Genomic DNA, 20749 nt, shown 5'->3' on the forward strand with positions numbered 1-20749 from the left:
CAATTTCCAATTAGAAGATAGTAGAAAGATAGTTATCATCGGCCCGACCACAACGTAACAGTTGTAACTGTCAAGGGCGTATATCTACCCGCGGACGATGACATCATACCCGTTCGCCTCTTTCTCCGCAGTCCGTTACACCGTCGTTGCGCGCCACCTGGTGCCCGCCGCTTCACGTCGTCCCACGTTCGACGTTACCGACGTTGTCCCGTGCTGCTCGGCGGCTCTGCCCGTCAACCGTTCGTCGTCAACGCGATACCGTTATCTTTGTATGATAAAGCTTGCCACCTGGCGTGTTCGTTTAATTTACAACGAGCGAATATCTGCTCACCTGTAAGCAGCGATTAGCGACTATCAAATATTCCTTTTCACGAAAGCGTAACGCGCGTCGTGTTTTCACGCCGGCGTTTATCGAATTATGTAAACGCACGCCGCTCGAGAGAAAAAACATGCAAGTAACAGGATGGATGATTCTCGTCGATCACCTTCATTTTCCTCGAGGCTGAGCGTCAATGGTAATCCGATGAATAATCACGGACGAAACGGAAAAAAGACATTAGGGATTTACGCGTGGTCCCGGCGACGCCGTGTCTGCTTATTAATTCCATTATGGTAATGATGTTTGCTTTTCGCGGTAGGCGGTCACGGTTTCCAGGCACTCGCCCTTTTTTTTTCTCGCCGGAGAGTCGCGATTCTCCCGGCCGAAGGCATCATTGTATCTTATTATGGTGTCGTTATGCAAACCGTACCGTTACGCCGCGCGGTTAATCGCGTATTCGCGGAATCCCGCGCGACTGGTTCACGAGTGGCTCTCTCGCGAGGATTATTCAGGCTATCGACTCCCGGTCGACTAGTTCTGAACGTAAAGGAATTCAATTTACAAAAACCGTCGCGTTACGGCCCGTGAAATGTTTAAATTAAGAGCGGGCCGAACTTTAACGAGCGAACACGGACTCGTCAGCGGGCCATTGTGCAACGCGCCGACGAGAGGCTCGCGCGGGCTCCTCGAAACGAAGATATCCCAGTGGTTGCTTTATTGGTCTATAAACATCCAGCCGTGAAGGCTTTCTTTTCGGCGCGGCACGACGCGCGTTAAGCCACCGAAGATTTACGTATCCACCTTACGGAAAAGTGCAGCTGTCTCGGGAGGCGGTCAACGGGGTTGAGTTTATTTTCGCCGCGTGTATTGTGCTCGCCTCGGGAGCCCTGCGTGTCCGATCGACGCGTATAGACGAAATTCGTGAACCGAAGCGCGGAAGGATGAAAAGAGCTCTGCGAATTTCGCGGGGCTGTTACGTAACTCCTTTCGGTATTTCACCGTGGTTTATGGATCGCAGAATAATTTTCGCCGCGGACACTTGGAATGATTCATGCGACTTAGGAATTTCGTCGGTGATACATTGTAGAGTGTCTTGTAGATCCCTGTTTATTCCGTGATTATCTTATCTCTCGTGCATTGTTTAGCTAAACGTCGTATCAGTATTTTAGAATGAGTTATAACAGCCTCGCTTCTTCTTTCGCGATTACCGAATACACGTTTTATTTCGGAATTTCGATTGAAATTCATTTTCAAAGCATTCGCTTTCTCAATTCTTTTCTGCGCTTAACCACATTGGCTTCCGAGCGAATCAATCGATATGGTAGTTCCAGTGTCAAGTCTCCAACTCGATCGCAGTCTGAAGAAGCTGTCTTATGCAACTTTAAATTCATTTTAATCAGAAAGACGTCGTTACAATGGAAAATAATTCTAGCTAAGGAATACTATAAATAACAACGCTTCGCGACTCATGCCTCGCATTCCGCGCATCCTCCATTAATCCTGCACCTTCGAGTTTCCCATGAACGCGCGAAAATCCGCGGTCTAATTACAATCACCGACACTGACGTGCACGTCTCTTTACAGTCGCACACCCGGGAGTCGTCAGCCCTCTCCAGGCGAGGAGGAATTCCAGAAGAATGCCGCAGCCACCTTAGCGGTGAGCACGGGCGGCGGCGGCGTGGTGTTGTTGAAGCCGGGCGTGGATGTGGTCGGCAGCGAGGAGCATTTCATGGCCGCTTTCGCCCCGGCGCCTCCGCATCATCTCCAGCACCACCAGGCGCCGCCGACGCATCATCTCCAACACCCGCATTCCCACGCGGCCCAGCTCTTTGGCGCACAGGCTCCGCCGCCCCCGCAGGGTCCACCCCCATCTCAGCAACAACAACAGCAACAGGGACCCCCGCAACCGCAAGACACCACCACTCACTTTGACGTGCAGGTGAGTCTTGAGCTTATTGTTTCCTCTATACCGTCGAGGGCACACGGGACACCTAGGGTCCCGCTAGGTGAAAAGAGTCCTTCCCCCCTCCGAGGAGCAAGCGGAGCAGGGGGAGGACGGTGCTCTCGCAGCGTCGAACATCCAACCGGAAAATCAGAGCTCGGCTCTAGAATTAGACGGCTCTAGCGCACAGTCGAGAGATTCTTGAGCAGCGAACCCGTGGAAATTCGCCTCTAAACCGGCCTCTGTTGTTCTTGGAACCGGTATGGGATGATTCCGCCGGATTATCGGAGGACTGGCCTAGTTAGCCGCCGCTACCAGTCGCTCGGCCGTATATTTTGGCGCGGGAATTGATAAATAACGGGCTCGCGCGTAAATTGTGAAAGCAGTCGGGCAAGCCTGACCGTGCTACATAAGCGCGCATCGTAAGGCGCGCCGCGATTACCATCGCGGCTCGGTTACTTGCTCGAGTAGCCGAACGAGACCCGTGCATTAACTGATTGGGGCGACCGCTAGAACCACGCTTTACGTAACTATTCGTCGCACGGTCTTCTAACCGCGTTCGGGGCGAGCGGATCTCGCGCGAGAGAACCTTTGGAATTCATCGATCGTACTGATCGTCCCATTGTCCGCTCGATATTCTCGTTGTCACCGGACGCGGGATGGAAAAAAACGCAGCGTCGACGATCGAAAGAGACGGGCAAGGATGTTTCTTTTAGCGGGGATATCTGGTTTGACTAGCGATTTCACTTCTCTGGAGATGCGGTGTATGCTAATGCCGAGCCCGCGCTGTCGTAACGTCTTCATTACACGACGAACGCCGCTGAGAATTATGTTGGATCCCCGTCCTCGGTTTTGTAAATGTTATTCATATTCCGCGGAGTCTTCCAGGCCCTGCCGCCGCTTTAGAAACTCGGGATGTCGTCGCTTGTTAACCGGCGAAGACGAGTTGGCTCGTCCGCGTTTCTTTTCGTCTATCGGTTTATAGCGTCGCGGTGTCCAACGCCGTACGTTTTACTGCGAACGCTAATTAAATTCGTTGTGAAATTCGTCATATATGATTTACTCGTACCGAAGATAAGTAGAAGATTCTAATTACCCGACATCATCACGGTTCTTACGTTACTCCATCTAGTTACTCGCGCTATCGAACATTTTTACTCGAAGTCGATCGTCGAAGAAGTTCCGGCGCAGTAGTAAATAGAATTACATCTTCGCGTCGAGCGGATATAAAAATGCTCGAGCTTATCATCGCAATTGTCGAGGAGCAATTGACGAGAGGTCATCGATGACCACCATGGCAACACGTGTTAACAGCTCCACGGCGAGCCGGCGTATTTAGAGGCACTGCGGATGGGTCTTCCATTGCGAAGGGCGTCGCTGCCGGCGTTAATTTAGCGATTGTGCCTTGCGACTAGGAAGAGGTTATTTTTAAGCAGCGAGCAGCTGATGCTAACGAGCGGTCCAACCACCGAGCAACCCTCTTGTACAGGTTCTCGACGGACTTCCTGTCGCTTTTGAAGTCGCGTCCCGTTGGAACGGACCCGACTATTCGACCGTGCGCCGACTGTAACAGTCTCCACGCGTAGAACAATTATTTCGAACAATTATTCGTCCTCTCCGAAAATTTCAACCTCAGAACGAGCAAAAACGAATCCGACCCCTCCATTTCGCATCGAATATTACGTGTTTCCAGCTTCCAATTAATTAGCTTCAACTTTGCACTTAAAAAAAAAACACGCGCGCGCGCATATACTCCCGTTTTTAGAGTCGAAACTCTGTGCACGCGTATCCCATTAGCAGTTCCCGAGTATGTTTGTTAAAATTAAATACCCTGCGTCCCGGTGATTTCCCGAAACTGCGAGGGACACTCGTGGCGGGCCGTGGGAAGGGCTAATCGGGGATCCGGCTTCGAGTTATAATTATTTACGCCGCGACCCTTTTACCTCTCGAACGCGAAACTAAGTATTTACAACGTGACGTTTATTTCGACCCGAACCCGGTGACTTGGCAGACCACAGGCGCGTTTTACGATTTTCGATTCGGTCACCCGGCTCTACGGAGGCGATCGAATGGCATTCCGTCTGCGTTCTGCGCGCGGATCGCGCTCGCTCGTTTCTCGGGAACGGCCGAAACAGCTGGCCGAGAATTCGCCTCGAGTATTATCTCTTCCTCCTCTCGTAGCTCCTTTTTCTTTTCTCTCGTTCTTCTTCTTTTTTTTTAGAGCACGGCCAACGGAAAAAAATAGACTCGTCGCTTTCCGTGCTTGCGTCATTCTCGGGAGAAGCTCATTTGCGGCTACCGGTCTTTCGTCCACTCGTCGCGTAATTTTAACGCGTGTCATGCTCGTTTTGCCTTTGTTGTTCCGTGCTTCGAGCCGGGAAACACGACGTGGTTACAAGATTGAAGTCGCGGTTTAACGTGTCGACTGGCACGGTGGTCACCGATGACCGGCGCTTGCAAATTGCTCGAAAACAATCACCGCGCGCAAGACGATTGACGCGTTCTTATAGAATTGTTTGGCGACTCGAGTAACTGGACAATGTTTCTCGAGGATAGTAACGGATTAGTAATACCACCGAGCGACATAATCGTCTATTATATATTTTCTCACGCGCATCACTTTATAGAACGGTCATTGCCGTCATTCGCCTTTACATTCATCGGCTACAGACAGCATTCACGAATTAAAATCTCGATTGATTCGTATTTTCGACTGCACATCTCGAAGATCGTACACGTAGAAGTTCAAAGTGAACTCTACAATCCGAAGTACTTTTCGCTCGTCTGTGCTCTCTACGGAAGAGCGAGTTTTGCACGAAACATTCATCCTCGAGGCAACGAACGTGTTAACGCTTCGAGCGTGCTATTGCAACATTGGCACAGGGTGACGCGACGAATCAGGCGAGCGTTTCCGGTCTCGGCGACCTTGGCCAGGGCCCTCGCTATCCTTGGAGAGTCTCTAACCTCCTAGGATACTGCTTTTTTCACTCCCCTCCTCGTTCTCTTCTATTCCGCTCGGCGAAAAAGACCGTTCCCGCTTGTGGCGGTGCGACCTGACAGGCTTAACAGCGCACCGCTGCCCGCAGGAGGGGGAGGAATGGAGAACGAACTCGTCCTCGGGCGCAGACAAATGTATAAATCACCGAGTGACAAGTTCTCGACATCTACTTCGAATCCTATTCAGAAAATAGAGCATGCGATCTATAGCCAACCACCCCGGCACATATTCATATTTATGCACGGTTACGGCGCCTGTCCGAACGTTCTATCGGCGAATGCATCAAAACGCCTTCCGCCCCGGCCGGCGACGCGACGAGCAATTTTACCCGGCCGACGAGTACCCTGATTTCGAATGTTCTTTAACCCGTTTAGCCGGCAGTCATCGAGTTCGTTATCGACGTCGATGTTCCCCGGTTTCCTCCTCATCTCGTTAATCATTGTTGCATTTTCTTGCTCGCTGCATTCGAGCTGATTAGTCGGCGAACTGATTAATACCGCGAAGATTAACCCTTAATGGAGCAATGCTGCTATATGCGGCACTTTTACTTAGTGGACCCAACGCCGCAGGAATTATTTTATTTTTATGTTAAGGGTTGATGAAGAATAAGACTCGAGATATGATACTAGAAACTTGAGATTCGAAAGTTGGAATTCTAAAACTTCAGACTCGTAGTTGGACAATCTGAAATTTGAACCAAAGTCTGATAAGATCCGCAAAGTGAACTCCGTCACACTGAGACATTCCCGTCGCTCCAGCGGAACGGTAACCCTCAAAGTCGCCGTCTGTCGCGTCGGAAGTGCCGAAGCGCGATAAGTCCCGGCCGCAGGCACCTAAGAGGAATTCATTCGTAGGTCAACGGATTGTTCGCGTGTTTCTGCGACAACGTTCGTTAAGAAAAGGTAGGCGCGGCGTTGCGTGGCGCGTTGCGTCGCGAGCTCGCCGCGGGTATACGCGATTCTACTTGAAAAAGAGGAAATCACAAATGAAAGGGGAGAAAATGCGGTGTACAAGTTCTCCCGGGTCGTGCAACTCGTTCTCTACCCCCCTCCCTCTGCCTCTCTCTCGCTCATTCTCTCTCTCATTCTCTCTTCGTCTATCGCGAGCGTTTCCTCCGCTCTTGTACGGGAAATGGTGCACCTATCGTAGGCGTGCATTGTTCCCAGGGCAGCGGGGGAGGGGGGGAAGGCAGCGCATAGCCGCATTTTCCACGTGACGAACGAACCGCGTGTGCACACAGGTGTGCAGCTCCGGCCGACCTCCGCCGGCGCGGCGTGCTCGCTCGGTACCTCCTGTAATCTCGTTCTTCCTTGCCGCGTTTCGTTCTACCTTTTCGCCGTTCCGCACGCCTCGATGAAAACGCAAAATGTCGCACAAAGCACGCATCGAGCGTGCTCCTGCGCCCGGCTCCCAGGAAAAGAGGGCCGCGGCGGCCCGGAGGGAGGGGGAGGTAACGGCCAGGAGAGAGAGTAGGTGGAGGTTGCGAATAAAAAACGAAGCGGGACGGAGGGAGAACGGTGGAGAAGGAAAAATTACGAGCGCGACGAGAGTTTATGTTTCCCCGGCGAATTCGTTATAATTCTTTTTTCCCCCGTTTTTCCCTTCTGCAATTAGTGCCGCGTTATGTTAGTCGAACTGGATACCGCGCGGTTGTGGCATTAATTAACACACGGGCTTTCGACGGTTTCGCTCGTCGGTTGCGCCACCGCCGGGCGTTTCGACGTTCCCCATCGGAAACGGACGTCTCGTTCAGACACCCTTGCCCGCTGGAGCCGCGCCGCGGCTCGACGCTCTCTGTTTTCGGGCTCGTTGGATCCCGCTTTGATCGGACCGAATATTCGCTCGCGAATTCACTGAAATTTCGGTAGACGCGCTCCTGAAGTTTCTACAGAGACGTTGACCGTTTGCTAGGGAATGCCGCCATAATGGCGACGAGCTTCGATACCTAAATTCGAGAACTGAAGGAGTAACTCCATCGTTCGAATAACGAGATACATGGCTCTCTTTTCTCTAGCGTGCAAGACTCTTTTCGCAGACAAGTTTCCACAAGTTTAAAAGAATCTCGTCCGCAAAGGGTTGAAAGTCGCGACGACTGCTCGGCAACTCTAGCGTCGAGATGTCGTACGACAGTACCAAACGCGAGCGACGATACTTCATATAAGAAATCCGCGCGCGTCCATCGCAGTGAATTTTTCAGCTGAATTGGAATCAAACCAAAAAGAGGTCCGCCCGTCGACGCATTAAAAACTCGAGGCGATCCCGTCGTTTATCCGCTCGCCGATTAAGGCGACCGAACCGAGAGCCTGTAAAGCAGGGAAAATAAGAAACGCACGGGATTGCCACGACTGAAATCTCAAGGCCCTCTCGCGCAGCTCCCCGATTACTTAGCGCTGATGAGCCCCCGTAACCCAAGGATAGAAACAGACCGATCCGCGATAAAGACAGCAGGCCCCGGATCAAACGGAATTACACGGATTATCGGGAGTCCGGTGTAGCGGCGTCGATGACGGGGCGCGATGCTCACGCGAAAATAGAACGGTCGCGCGGTGCTTACGAGCGTATTACGGCGGCGTTTATGCACGCGTGCTTGGCTCGTAGGAGAAGACGAGGAGGAGACAGGGCCGCCATCGCGACGCTGCATGAGACGCGGCTGCCCTCTGATCGCGTTATTACGCGGAGGCTCGTGCTCGCCGGTGCATGAAACGATTCCCAGACCTCTCTCTTTCTCCGTCCCTGCACCGTTCCCCTCTCTTCCACCTTTCCCCGTTCTGCTCCCTTAGCTCTCGCTCCCCCCCGGTGGTTCTCTTCTCTCTTGTTCCTCCACTTGTCCTCCGCTCGTTGTGTGTCGTCCCCCCATCCCCCCTCCGATTTTCGCTCCGCGAGAGCTTCTTCTTCGCCGAGAGCGGCGCGGTTCTCTTCCCGCGATCACGCGAAAAGCAGGAAGAGGATCTCCCGGGCTCGATAAAGGAGGACGGAGAAGGAGGAGCAGCAGGGACCCGTTGCGAGGTGTGCACGCAACACGTACACGCGATACGCGCGCGTACAGACGCGGCCATCGGGTTGTTGACTCGGTGCCCATTCAGCATAAAGTGCAATGACTCCCGCCGATGAAAATCTGTATCATCGCCCGAAGACTACGGTCTTCAGGGTACCGCGACGCGACGCGACTCGACTCGACTCGCGCTCGTCCCTCCCGCCGCTGCGGTTCCGGTCAGAGATCCCAAGCGCCGGTGTCCTCGGGAGCTTCTCGGCTGGCCGCAACTTCTTCCCGGACCTCGCTGGACTGCACAGTTTCTGGGCTCCGTTTTTTGGGCCTTTGATCCGCCCACGCTTTGGCTAAACGCTTTATGGCTGCTTGAGCGCGCGACGAATGACTCGCTCGTTTCTTCGTTGGAACGGACACTCGGCGACCGGCGTCGCTCGGGTGGTGATGATATCTTTCGCTTAGGTTCTTATTGGTTAACCCTTCGGCTACTGTACGCCGTTGCGGCGACGACTGGGTCGTTCCTCGGTATAGACGCGGATGGACAATAGTGGGAGTGGACAAGGTTTAGCTTTCGGTCAGGGTCTCGTGTGGTCGAATAGTGGATTGATTCGGTATTGGATGGAAGAGGAGGTCGTTTAAAGGCAGTTTTGCAATGGCTCGATATTCGGCATCTAATGATGGCAGTGGCGACCGCAGCCTCGGGAAGCCTGATTTATTAGCCTCGTCGATCCAGGTGAAATTTCGGACCGTACGGATTCTCATTAGACTGCGAGTTCCGCGTGCCGCGAGCATCGGCGCGCAACATTCCGATTCGAAGAAACGTGTTCCGTCCAATTCGAAGGCGAAACGGAACGGCCGACAAATGAAGCGAATTCTTCTCGGACTCGTAAATTACTTTACGAGAGCGCGGCGCGTCCGCTAGATCCCCGGTCCAATCATCGGCCGGCTGTAGGTAAATTTGTCTTTTCTCGGATTGCGCCGAAAGATGGTAACGGAAACCGTCGTCGGGCGGTTTTAATTTCGCCTCGGGCCCTCGATAATAGACTGTTTGGATGCGGTTTTGGCCGGCGTATCGATCCCGCCGGTCCCGCGGCGCGCAGCTTCGCGAATAATCGCAAGCGTGTCTCGAATCGGCTGACGATACGGTCGAACAAGCCAAGTGCTTGTCACTCATTCGACGGTATTTTCGGTGGACCTTACATAATCGGCCATACCCGCGCAGTAAACCTTCCTCGTTTTGCCCGGCCGCGTGCGTGCGGGCGCGCGCGCGCGCGTTCCTCGATTTTTCACGCTGTCCTGACTGACTCACTTTGGCATGGCCGCACGGCGCGGCCGCCTGTGGACAAAACCCCAAAATTCGACCGTTCGCCTGACGAAAATTGAAGGTTACCAATGCGCCGCTAAACAGTCGCCGCTATACAACGTGATTTTCATTTGAAAGATCCAAATTTCGCGAAGAAATTCCGTTTCTCTGTTTACGTAACGCCGCGATCGAAAGGCAAAATAACCATTGCCATTGTAAACACGTTGTAATATCCTCGTAATTTAAAATAAAAATAACCACCGTATGTTTACCTCTATAACTTACAACCTTCCGTTCGAAGCATTTTTTCTCTGTTGCTCATGCTTTTTACGTTATCGAGTTTTGTCCAGAAAACGGCCGTTTGGCCGCCGTGTGCGCCGCTTCGCCGGCTTAAAGCTAGATCCGAGAGCTGTCGAATCGACTTCCTTCTGTCTCTCTGGAGATATTAGGGGAGCGTACTTATTGAGATGTTCATTGGCTTGTATTTTAGGTCGCGCATCACCGAATCAGGCTGTTTAGTCATTTCTCTCAGAATACGTAGAGAAGTATGCCGACGAACAGCGCTAAGTTACCTATACTTCAGCTCGAACATCATAGCTTCTGCTACCGAAAGAATTAACGACGATTTAACTATAGACACCACTTGTCTATCAGCTTCGTCTATCTAATACTCGACTGTATTTTATTATATTACGTACTCGTTCCATCGTTAACTTAGGACCCTCAGCGGTCCGATATCGAGGAAACTTTGTCCCGATATCCAGTCATTTTAATCGTTTTTACTATAATTATTTATATCCCAATTAGGTCGTACAAATACGATGAATAAATGATCAAAGCGCCACGTTAAACCGAGAGGCGGTCTGCGCAGTGAGCGGCATTGATTTCTGTTAGATCGAGCTAGAAATCTTGATCGTTATTGGTGTCATTATACGGGGACGGGTTAGGCGCGTCGGTGTGCGTGCGTGCTCCACATCGAAGTTTCGCCTGGGGGAAAGGGGTCCGGGAAGTTGCCGACACGGCCGCTTCGGCGTTTAATATCTCCGACTCCGCGGCGCTCTTCGACTTTTCAACTATGTTACACACCCCGAAAGGATTGTTTCTGTTTCCTCCTTCAGAGTTCCGGGACTTGGCCGACAATTAAGGCACTCGGCACGCCGTTCTTAGTATTCATTTATTCGCGGGCGGCGAGCATTTGAGGGAATAGTTTGGAATTCGAGTTACAGCTCTTTAAAGGATCGCTCGGATGTGGATAGAATTTCAAAATTCTTTATTTCCTCCGTATAGTATACACGTTTGCATCGATGTTCCCGACGTGCTTAAAAACTAGACTAGAAGCTGTACAGGGTGATTCCAAAATGCACGACACAACCACAGGATTCTACAGCTTTTAATTTGAAAAGGATGCGAGCGAGTGCGAAATTCAAGCTGACCTTGACGAAAAGAATATCTGTGACTCTCCCACGGAAACTGCCAGCGATTTCCTCGCAAACTATTCGTTTCCGACTCATGTTTCCCATGAGACTATTCACTTCCGCGAGTGAAGTGCAGCAACAGGGAATCGTAAGCCTTCTGTTCAAGATCAGGATCAATTCTGCGAGCAGTTTCTCGCTTCTTTCTCCGTCGAATGCGAGGCGAGATACGACCCATCGAAACACCCTGTACAATTCCACACGACACGGCAGTTCGAATGATAATCGCGACGCTTTCGGGGGCTGCGCGCGATCGTGTTTAACCGCAGTTCAGCGCTGTCGTAAAATTTCGTGCTGCGGGTCGGACGTACCACGGATTGGAACGTGCGCGGTCGATACCGCAACGATTTGGAACGATTTCGCTCTATGACGCGCCGCTGCGAAACGGAAATAGCGAGCGAATCGAAAGACAAGCCGGAAAGGTGCGCGACTTTCCCGGAGGAATCCCGCGTTCCCCCGAATGCGAGAAATTTTCTGTTTCTTGGATCGCGGGGTGACTCCGTCTCTCGCCATGGCATTCCGTTTGCCTGTATTTCAACCACGCTGCGAATACTCGGACTCCCCCTGCTCTTGAAATACATTTCTGCCTTGAAGGAATTCAAATCAGACGAGACTAGAAAACATTTTCCTCGCGGCATTAAGTATCGGGCTAGATTCGCGTCCCGAGAAATTTATATGCAACGCGGGTCCTTTGCTCCGCGAGACGTCTCGAGAGTTATGCAGCGAAAAGTCAAACAGAAGAGAGGTTGGGAAACACTGCTCCGATTCCTATATTTAGTCAAAATTCCCCGTACGACAGTTGCTCGCGTATCAGCGGGTCGTTTCTGGGAACCGCAGCAATTGACGGCGGCAATCAGTCGCGCTGTAAATCGCTATCACGGCGCTGGCCCTTTTATCGGGTCGATCGTCGCGGTGGTCACCTTCGAAGAAAGCTTCCAAACTGCTTCCAAACTGCTTCGAGACCGTTGCAAACGGAAAACTGATATCCAGTCGACATATTCAACCACTTGATCGATTAAATAGCAGCGCGATCTAGGAGCTACGGTGTAAAATGAATCATTCCAACAGAATTCGGCTTTGTCACGAAAGAATAAGCAACATTCCGCGAAACGTTAAAATTTGTGGTGGTCAGCTGGCATCGGTTTCCGCGAAGCTGTCCGTATCGCGGCGTTTCTTCAAATCCATCGATCGGCCGCAACATCGTTTGCCCTAGTTGATCGCGTAGTTCGCAGGTGGCAGCCGAGGTCCGCTGCCACCTGCAACCGGTCAGGCACGGTTGCAACGACTCTCCGGGTTGCAACCGTGCCGGCTAATCGGAAATAACTCGAATTAGGCAATCCGCGGCCGAAGTGGCGTGATAGAGGTTAAAGCAATTAGCCGCGGCAAGAATGTGTGCGCTGGCGCGGGCGCGCCATTTCCTTACCTCGACCAATTACACCGCGCTTTCATCGGAAGGCTACACTCCAATTAGACGGCATAATCTACTTGCCGCGATAGACCGTCTGCAAACCGGCGCGCGAGCGCAACAGATTTATTAAACAGCAATTAATCCGTCGCCGCCGCGCGAGCCTTTCGTTTCATTTCGATCCGCGCCGCGCCGCGCCATGCCGCTCGTCGTTCTATCGCGTGTTAATCGGAGCTCCGCCGATTAGTTTTAAAGTAATTAAAAGGGCGCGTCGCGCGGCACCGCCCGATTTTCCGTCGGGCCGTGATGCGTCGCGTGCCCTACCCGTTTCATTTTTATAATTGACCCTTTGCACTCGGAAGTTTCCTCGTTGGGTGTATCTATAGTATTCTAATGAAGGATTCATCTAACTTTTCGCACGAGCCGTTTAGAAGCCAATGCGATTAAGTCGATTTTTCGACGTTTCATCGCTTGTCTAAATTGCAGTGGAGTAAATAATACTCCGTTTAGTTATTCAAGAATTCATCCCTCGTTTTCTCTAGTATAATCATTTCAGAAGTCGAAACATTAATTTCCTTAATTTTTCTTTACACTCAACCACATTGGCTTCCGAGCGACTCGTATGTCGAATGAAACGGTGACTACGAATTTTCTGAAATCCTTACGAGCGACAGTAGAAACGAGTAGATTCAAGTTAGATCAATCGACGAGGACATCGCAGATGGGCCGCAGTGATTTTTCGGGTGCAAAGTCTCCCCGTGCATTGTTCTAATAGGCGAGCACGCGCTCAATCCTAGTGGAAGTTTATGCAAGTGTCTCGCGCGTCGTGCCCGTCGACGCGGAAACCGAGTGGGGGGTCAAAGGATCCCTCCCACTTCGAGGCCAGTCTCCTGGAAGAGACGAGCGTCTCAGCAATTAAGCGGAAAGATCCCGATCCTTCTAGACACGGTTCGGTTCCGCGAGTTTTCCACGGCCGGCGAACGAGTTGTCGGTCTAGTTTTTAGGGGTGGGGGCCACCCGTCGCTCCAGACTTCCATAACGCTTAAGGGGGACCGTGGTTTCCTTGCTTTTCTATCAAGGTCACACTTCATTGAACCGCGACCCGATACTCTCCGGGTAAAAGAAACGAAACGACGTTAACGTGCCGGCTTCCAGCAACAGCCCGGAGCTCGGTCTCCGTATACTTAGTCCGCCTGCCAGAAAGACACTGGAGTTCCATAAATTTTACTGTTATTCGCGGCGGAGGAAAAAGCAAGATGCCGAGGGGAATTGCACGGTGACGTACAGGACCACGATAAATCCACGACGCGCAATGTTAGACCTTATTAACCTTTTGGCTACGGCAGAATTGTGCGTCGACGCGTATTTAGAGAAAGTCTGTTGAAACCATCGACACACTGAATTGAACTTTATCAGTTAGTTGGATTAACCCCTTGCCGTACAATGACGAGTGAGACTCGTGATGAAGATCGAAGCAAAAAACTATTTTCTTATTACCAGTATATTATCTTGAAAGTAAATTTGTACAAGTGCACTGGGCAATTCCTTTGCGTTTTTCCTAAACTGCTAGAAACATTTTGCACTTAGTAGCAAAAGTAAATAATACGGGAGGGGTTAAAATTCACTTGCGTTACATTTACATTACATTATACAGCCGCCTTTGGTGCCAACGTAACCAAGGGGATGATCTGAAATTCGGGACTGCTTTCGCTGCGGAACAACAGCGTTGAGAACATTTGACAGTTAAAGGGTTAAGAGAGGAGTCGATTCTCCCATATTTTACAGGAACATAAAGAGAGGAGCGGGTGGGAAGTATGATTGCCGAGTCGAATATCGCGCAGACCGTTCCAGCGTTCATCCCTTAAACGTCCCCGCAGCGTTCCGTGTTCCCGGCCGGTTCCTCTGGGCCAGAGAAAATGAAGGGAACACGGAGGCGGGTCAGGAAGATTCCCTTCCCCTCCGAGAGCTATTAACCCGGGCTCCTTTTTTCAACCGTCCTGCAGGGTATCCACGATGTTCCGTGTTCCCGGATAGGTACGCGCCGCTGTCGGTCCGATTATTTCCCCGGAGGCGAAAATTACCCGCGTAATACCCGGCCGCTTTCTATGCCAGTTAATAGGTCGTGCCGAAGGAAAGGTCATGGTCGGCGTTCGTTGAAATTCGTCTTCCTTTTCTTTCGCGCGAGAAGTCTACAAAGGTAGACCAAGCCGTTCGCCGAAACCCATCGATCCCGGGACATTGTTGCGTACATCGAAGATATATCGAGGAATCGCGGAGATGAATCAACCCTTACGACCCGAAGGTGGCTCGAACGGAGCGGTCGTTAAGGGATGATAGATTAAACGCTGAGGAGAGAGTTAGTCTCCGGGCGACTGCGGAACAGTGCAGTGAGAAATATTGCTCTTAACCGGTTAACCTTTCAGCGAGCAGACGCGTCATCTTGAAACCCAGAATAGCCCCAGTTTCTTCGGCAATGAATTATTCACCTTCTCGAACGAGCGCGATTCCTTATCACTTTCGCTTTCTCGTTTCGATAAATAATTAGCGTATCAACCGATGACCGAGGCGCTTAACGCTTTAAGCATTGCGCTAGGTCACATTCATGAGTTTCTCTCCGCTCGTTATCCATGTCGCTATCTTCCGCAAGTAAACTCGCAACGCTCCCGGTCACGGGTTAAACTCGCTCGAATCTGTTAAAGATTCGACTCGCATAAATCAGCGGGCGTACATTGTAAATGGATCACATTCCTGCGCGTCAGTAAACGACGTCCCGAGCGAGTGCGCCGGGTCGTAACAATATTTATAGACGCGCGTAGTTCCGAGTCGCGAAATCTCGAGCGTTCGTCTCCTCGCGTGTCGGTCGATCGGCGCGGACCTCCGGCCGATCGCGGCTCGTTCGCCGCGGAAATGAGGCCCAATTAACGCGCGGGGACGGGGCCGTTAAGAATACGCGAGGCTTAATGTTGCTTTGTCATGCGACTCGGCTCGAGTACGAAAATGACACTTGCCACTCGGCTGGTTATTAATGAAACGAGAGAGATCATTAGTCTTAGAAGAACTGGAGGCGGCTCGAGGCCGGCCTGGTGGGGGTCGCCGGGAGTTGGAGGGCACACCGCGGCCGCTCCTAGCCCGGTGGGGATCCTAATTAAAACCTCGGATCACCCGCGGAGTAGTCGAATCTAGGCTAGAAACCAACTTGAAGTGGCCTCTCCACCTTCACCTCCAACCCTTCAGCCCCTCGGGCCGCCGGCCGACCCCCTCGCCCTTCTCTTCCGCAACATCTGCCTCATCTCGAGCGTGGAAACACAAAGGAAACGCCCTGAAATCGTGACCAAGTGCAGACCACGCGGACGACGGTGCTCAGGCCGGCGGCTCGCGTCTTCGGCTTCCGCCTTCCTCGCCGCGTCGCGCGGAAAGAAACGCGGAGGACCACTGGCTGGATTATGCAACTATCAGGGCAACGGGAGGGACTTTTGACTCTCACCGTTGACGACATAGTTCTGTCGAGATGCGAGCATGGTGCGACGTATTATGGGGTAAACATGTGGGTCTTCCTCTTGCGCTGGAAACGTGTACCGCGTGAATGTTTCTTTCGCGATTGCTAATGGCGTTACAGGTATCGATAGCTCTGCATTGCACGCGCCAGATTTGAAACGTGTCACTTTGTACCGAATGATTAACGCGTTAAACGCTGCGTCAGTCACCGATGAGCGACACTTCCGAATTGCTAGGGAATAATTACATGTAACGCAGCCGATGTCGAATCAGGTTTAATAACGTAAGTTGACAACAGTGTAATGTAGGGATTATGAGGCCGAACAATTAATAATGGTTTCTATTTGCCTTTGCTATGTGGGAATTGGTGTTGTGCGAAGCGCGTTAATAAACAGAGATGTACACATCTGCTTGAAATAGGAAGAACAGAATTCTTTGGTAAGACTGCTAAATTTCTGGATCGATTTCCAGCGTAAGAGGTTGAGAACGATATAGATAATTTTTATATTTTAAAAGATTCTCCATGCTTTTCTTTGTGCGGTCTTTTCGACAACGCGGTGGGTCTTGGAGCCACGTTAAAAGGTATATTATATTCTACGGGGTACTACAGTTTTACAAGTCCCTCTTCAGACGTGCATTGGGTTCGTTAATGATTGACAGGCTTCGAGTGACGAAATGCGAGGAAAGTACAAAGTATACTCGCGTGTATCGTCGGAAGTTTGAAAACTGACGGTGTGTCACGCCGCTTGTCGCCGCTGCCAGGTCGCACCGCCTTAAAAAAGCTACGTCCCATCGGTTCTTTACGGAGTTCTTCTAGAAGAATATAAAGTTACACTCGGTACACAAGCGGCGCACGGTCTTCCGCGACAACGGCGGGTTCGATGGAAATTTGCTCAGCAATCAATGCGTCAAACGTGTTTTTTCGAGTCGGTGGTTGGATAGCTCGAAGATAGGATTGTTCAGCAGTTTCAGTGTTTAACCGATTCGCTCGGAATTACGTCTGTCACTCGATCGCAAACTTGGAGCTAAAAAGTCGTCCTCTCAGCGACGAGGGTGTATATCTATTATTTCATCGAAGATTCTTCTCAACTGTGATAAGTAACTTCTCGGAAACGGAGAATTTTATTATTAATTGTGATTACATTGATCTATTTTCAAACATCGATCAAACCAAAGCTTGTTACGAAAAAGAAGAAATTCGATGCTGCGATTTTACTTTGGATTCGTGTAGTACACATCCAAAGTGTTACATTAATGCAACAGCAATTGAACGCTAGGCTGGAAATCCCGCAGTTACGCGGCGCCGGCAACGTTAAACACGATTCCCGCGATAGCGGATGAAACCGTAGCCAACTGATTAGGTGTTTTCACGGCGAAGACAGTCTATCGATCGAAGAATTTCAGTCCGGCGGAGTCCGAGGCTAGCGGAGTCAAAGGGTGGAAAATCCCGATCGGTGTTCATCGCCTCTTTTCCTCGTGGCGGTCTTTAAAAACGCAGCGGCGGGGCTGCGGCGGCCGCCGGTGAACGCGTGGCCGCCGTTTGTTGCACCGTCGTCACGGGTGCATGTGCATAGGTCAGCCTGACCGAGCAGGAGTGTGCGCAGCGCGCCGGCCCGACTATATTTACACGCATGCCGCGTTCGGCTGGAAATTTTTTTCTTATGATAAAAGATCCTAGGGTGCGGGCAGGTTGCCGTGTTTCACGAGGGGTTGGCAAGGGGTCGGCGAGAGCGAGAGAAAGAGAGAGAGAGACTGAGGAGGGACGTGGCGAGAAGGACACGGGCAAACGGACAGGACGAAGAGGGCCTAAGCCGGGCACCTAGCACGCGAGCTCGCGTGCTCGTCCATCCCTTGGAATCTAGAGCAGTGGTTGCCAAACGGTGGACAAGATGCGTTCTACGTGGAATACGTTCGATGCCGTTTTCTTTTCGTCAGTCGCAAATTCAAGCAATTTCCATAGTTCTTTGGGAATTCTGTAGAAACGAATTCAACGTTTCTGTATCTTTGAGATTTTGAGATTTCGATCGAAGATGGAGTCGGTGATATTGTCTCTCTCAAGGGTTTCGTTTGGAAATAAAGCTTGTAGATGTGTTCTATCGATTTGTAATAGGATAATAGATTCAGGCGACGAATAACCTTGGTATTTCAACCTTTCTAATTACCAAAGAACGTTGCGAGAAACTTTGCGAATCACTGATGCATAGGTTCTCAACTCGCTGTGCGAATCGCGATCGGATCCAGTTGGATTGATACATCCGCGATATCGCTGGCGGGGGGTCAAAGACATCGATCGAGCATCCGTCGCGAGCACAGTATTGGGTCAACCCGTTCGACTGATTCGTTAAAGAAATATTTCCAGTCGGCAGTCGGCGCTTCCTCCGAACCGATCCGACTAGTTTCGTCGGAGCCCGACGCGATTCATCGGAAAGCGGTTTCTTGTATTTAAAACGCTATCCGATACCGGAAACGTCGCAGCATCACCTGATATTTCCTGCACACGTCGAAGAGTCGCGGTTTCGAGGGTCAACGGGGCTCCCCCCGGTTCTCCCTTTCTCTTTTTCCGAATCCCGTTGGAGAGGCTGGCTCGAGAACCCAGTCTTTCGGTTCGGCGACGCTTTCATCGCGTCGCCGGCATTGATTTCGCGGGAACCTACGCGATATCACGGCTGCACGAGGCGTCACGCCGCGACGCGACGCGACGAGCTTCGTGGAATTGCGACGCAAGGTGAATTACCATCGAGGGCTTGGATTTTTAACTCTCTTCTACCCCGCGTCGAGACTCGACGCTCGATTCATCCGAATAGTCTAGTAGTTTATCAGTTTCTGCATTAATTGCTCTTCGGTAATTGCTTCTGCTGCAATTACATTTCTCTCGACAACGCGTTGTCTTCGGCAGCGATTCTTTATTCTCCGCGTCTCGAGTACAACGGAAATAAGAGGAAAGGGTAGAGAGGAGCGGAACGGTTAAAAGACAACGCGTCGAGGGAAACGTAATTACAGACGAGTAATTACAGCAGAAGTTATCGTTGTTATTGTTCGAAACGTCTTCTACGCTCGACGAGAATGTCAATTTAAAAAGGTCGCTGCGAGTGTGAGAACATCGAACGAGCGTAAACGTCGTCCGACCCCTTCGTATTCGAACGAAACATTTCCGCGTCATCCATCGCAGCTTCCCAAAGCAAACACGGACGCGGAATTAGCGTGAAACTCTCTCTTCTAGCGGCGATAAAACCAGTCGCGATAGAATAATCCCATCGAGTGCAGTTTGCGAAAGGAATCACAGGGCAAAGGGGTTGATCCGTCGACGACGCGCGACGACTCATTGACCACGGTGCCCCTCTCCCGATTTTTCGCGAACAGAGCGTAGGGGGGGCAGGGTGCGTTCTCGCCGGGCGGTGCGAGGCCTTTTCAGAAATCGGGCTAGTTTAACGGATACGAGAGCGTGCAGAAAGAGAGAGGAGTGAAGCTGCGTGCCCGCCCTTGCTCGCATGGTATTCGTCCGCTGCATCGTGCGCTTGCACACACGTACACCCCTGTGCCTCGGCAGGCATCCCCCTTCCTTCCGCCGGCTATATTCTCATGGGCAACCGTATTTGCGCGTTTATGTACATGGAAGCACGAAGTTGCTGATATGTAAATAATAGCTGCTGCGAGCAAGGTACGGTTGGAATACAGGGGGTATGAATAGCCTTCTCTCTCCCCATTTCGATTGCCTCTCTCCTCCTTTTCTTCGCCGATACATCGAGGCTACCTCTTCTCCGAGCTCGCCGTTCCACCGCCTCCCTCTTCTTCTCTCTCTCGCGCGCCATTCTCTCTTTTTCTCTATAATTACTTCTTTTTATTCAGCCTCTCCGCCCTCCTCCCCCTATAACTATCCATCGGTTTTCCCGCCCAGTTTCTGTTTCTCCCGCTCATCTTCGATCTACTCGGGCTCCTCGCTTCTCTCCCCTTCTCATCCTCTTTTTTCCTCTCTTCCCTCTCGTTCCGCTTCTCTCTTTTCTTTTCCTTTTCTCTCTCTTTTTTTTAACTATTACCGAACCGTCTCCGTCCCTCCTTTCGTCGCTCCCGACGGTCCTTCTCCGTTGTGTATTTTTCCTCGTCTCTTTCTTCTTTTTACTCTCTTTTATAACACACCCCTTCCACCCGGAGCCCGTTCAGTGTCGGTGGCTCCCGTCTCCCTCTCGCTCTCTCGCTGTCGCCTCGTATCGCTGCTCGCGTATTCTCCTCTCACTTCTTGCTCTGTGTGTGTGTGGCCGTGTGTGCGGGGGTTTGCGCGCGCGCGCGCGTGTGTGTTTGTGGCCGCAAAAGGGAAAGGGGGCAGAGGAGAGCTCTCCCGGTAGACAATAGGCTGTTGGCTACGGGCGACGACAATGTGCCGGCTGCGCGAGGAAGAGGGAGAGGCCGGGCCGCTGCCTCCGTCTCTCGCCGACGCTCTCGTTTCTTCTCCTCCGCGGCTTCCGCTCTCCCTTTCGGCTCTTCACCGGCCCCCGAGAACCCTCGAGGTGGTACAGCGTACATCAAAATTAAGGCACGGCCAATTAAAGCCGCGCCAAACGCGCGCCACCGATCTCCTCGCCGCTCTCCAGCGTCGTCTTCCCTTCCGACGCCCTGCGCCAGCCGGCGACGTCGACGTCGACGCCGTCCTCGTCGTCTACTCTCGAGATTCCACGGCGGAGGGAGCCCGCGATGAATTTCACGGACGAGGGAAGTTCCCCGCGGAGATGCTTTCGGATTTCTTGGGGGCTTCGCGGGAATATTCCGAGTAGCGGACGTTGTAGAACGGATTTTACTTCGGTACCGCAGGTGTAGTCTGTCGAACGTGTGAGAAC

The 20749-nt window shown here is 51.7% G+C and overlaps 1 protein-coding gene across 3 annotated transcripts in view; it reads left to right on the forward strand.

Annotated features, from left to right (window-relative positions):
* Positions 1 to 20749, forward strand: part of pum (pumilio) — a 110297-nt gene that overhangs the window by 26994 nt on the left and 62554 nt on the right. For all 3 annotated transcript variants that reach the window (XM_031980045.2, XM_031980046.2, XM_076372714.1), the window contains one exon: positions 1904 to 2258. In XM_031980045.2, the coding sequence (XP_031835905.1) occupies positions 1904 to 2258 (355 nt within the window). The remainder of the gene's footprint in view (positions 1 to 1903; positions 2259 to 20749) is intronic.

The sequence above is a fragment of the Nomia melanderi genome, chromosome 12 (genome assembly GCF_051020985.1).
Source record: "Nomia melanderi isolate GNS246 chromosome 12, iyNomMela1, whole genome shotgun sequence".
NCBI classification, from domain to species: domain Eukaryota; kingdom Metazoa; phylum Arthropoda; class Insecta; order Hymenoptera; family Halictidae; genus Nomia; species Nomia melanderi.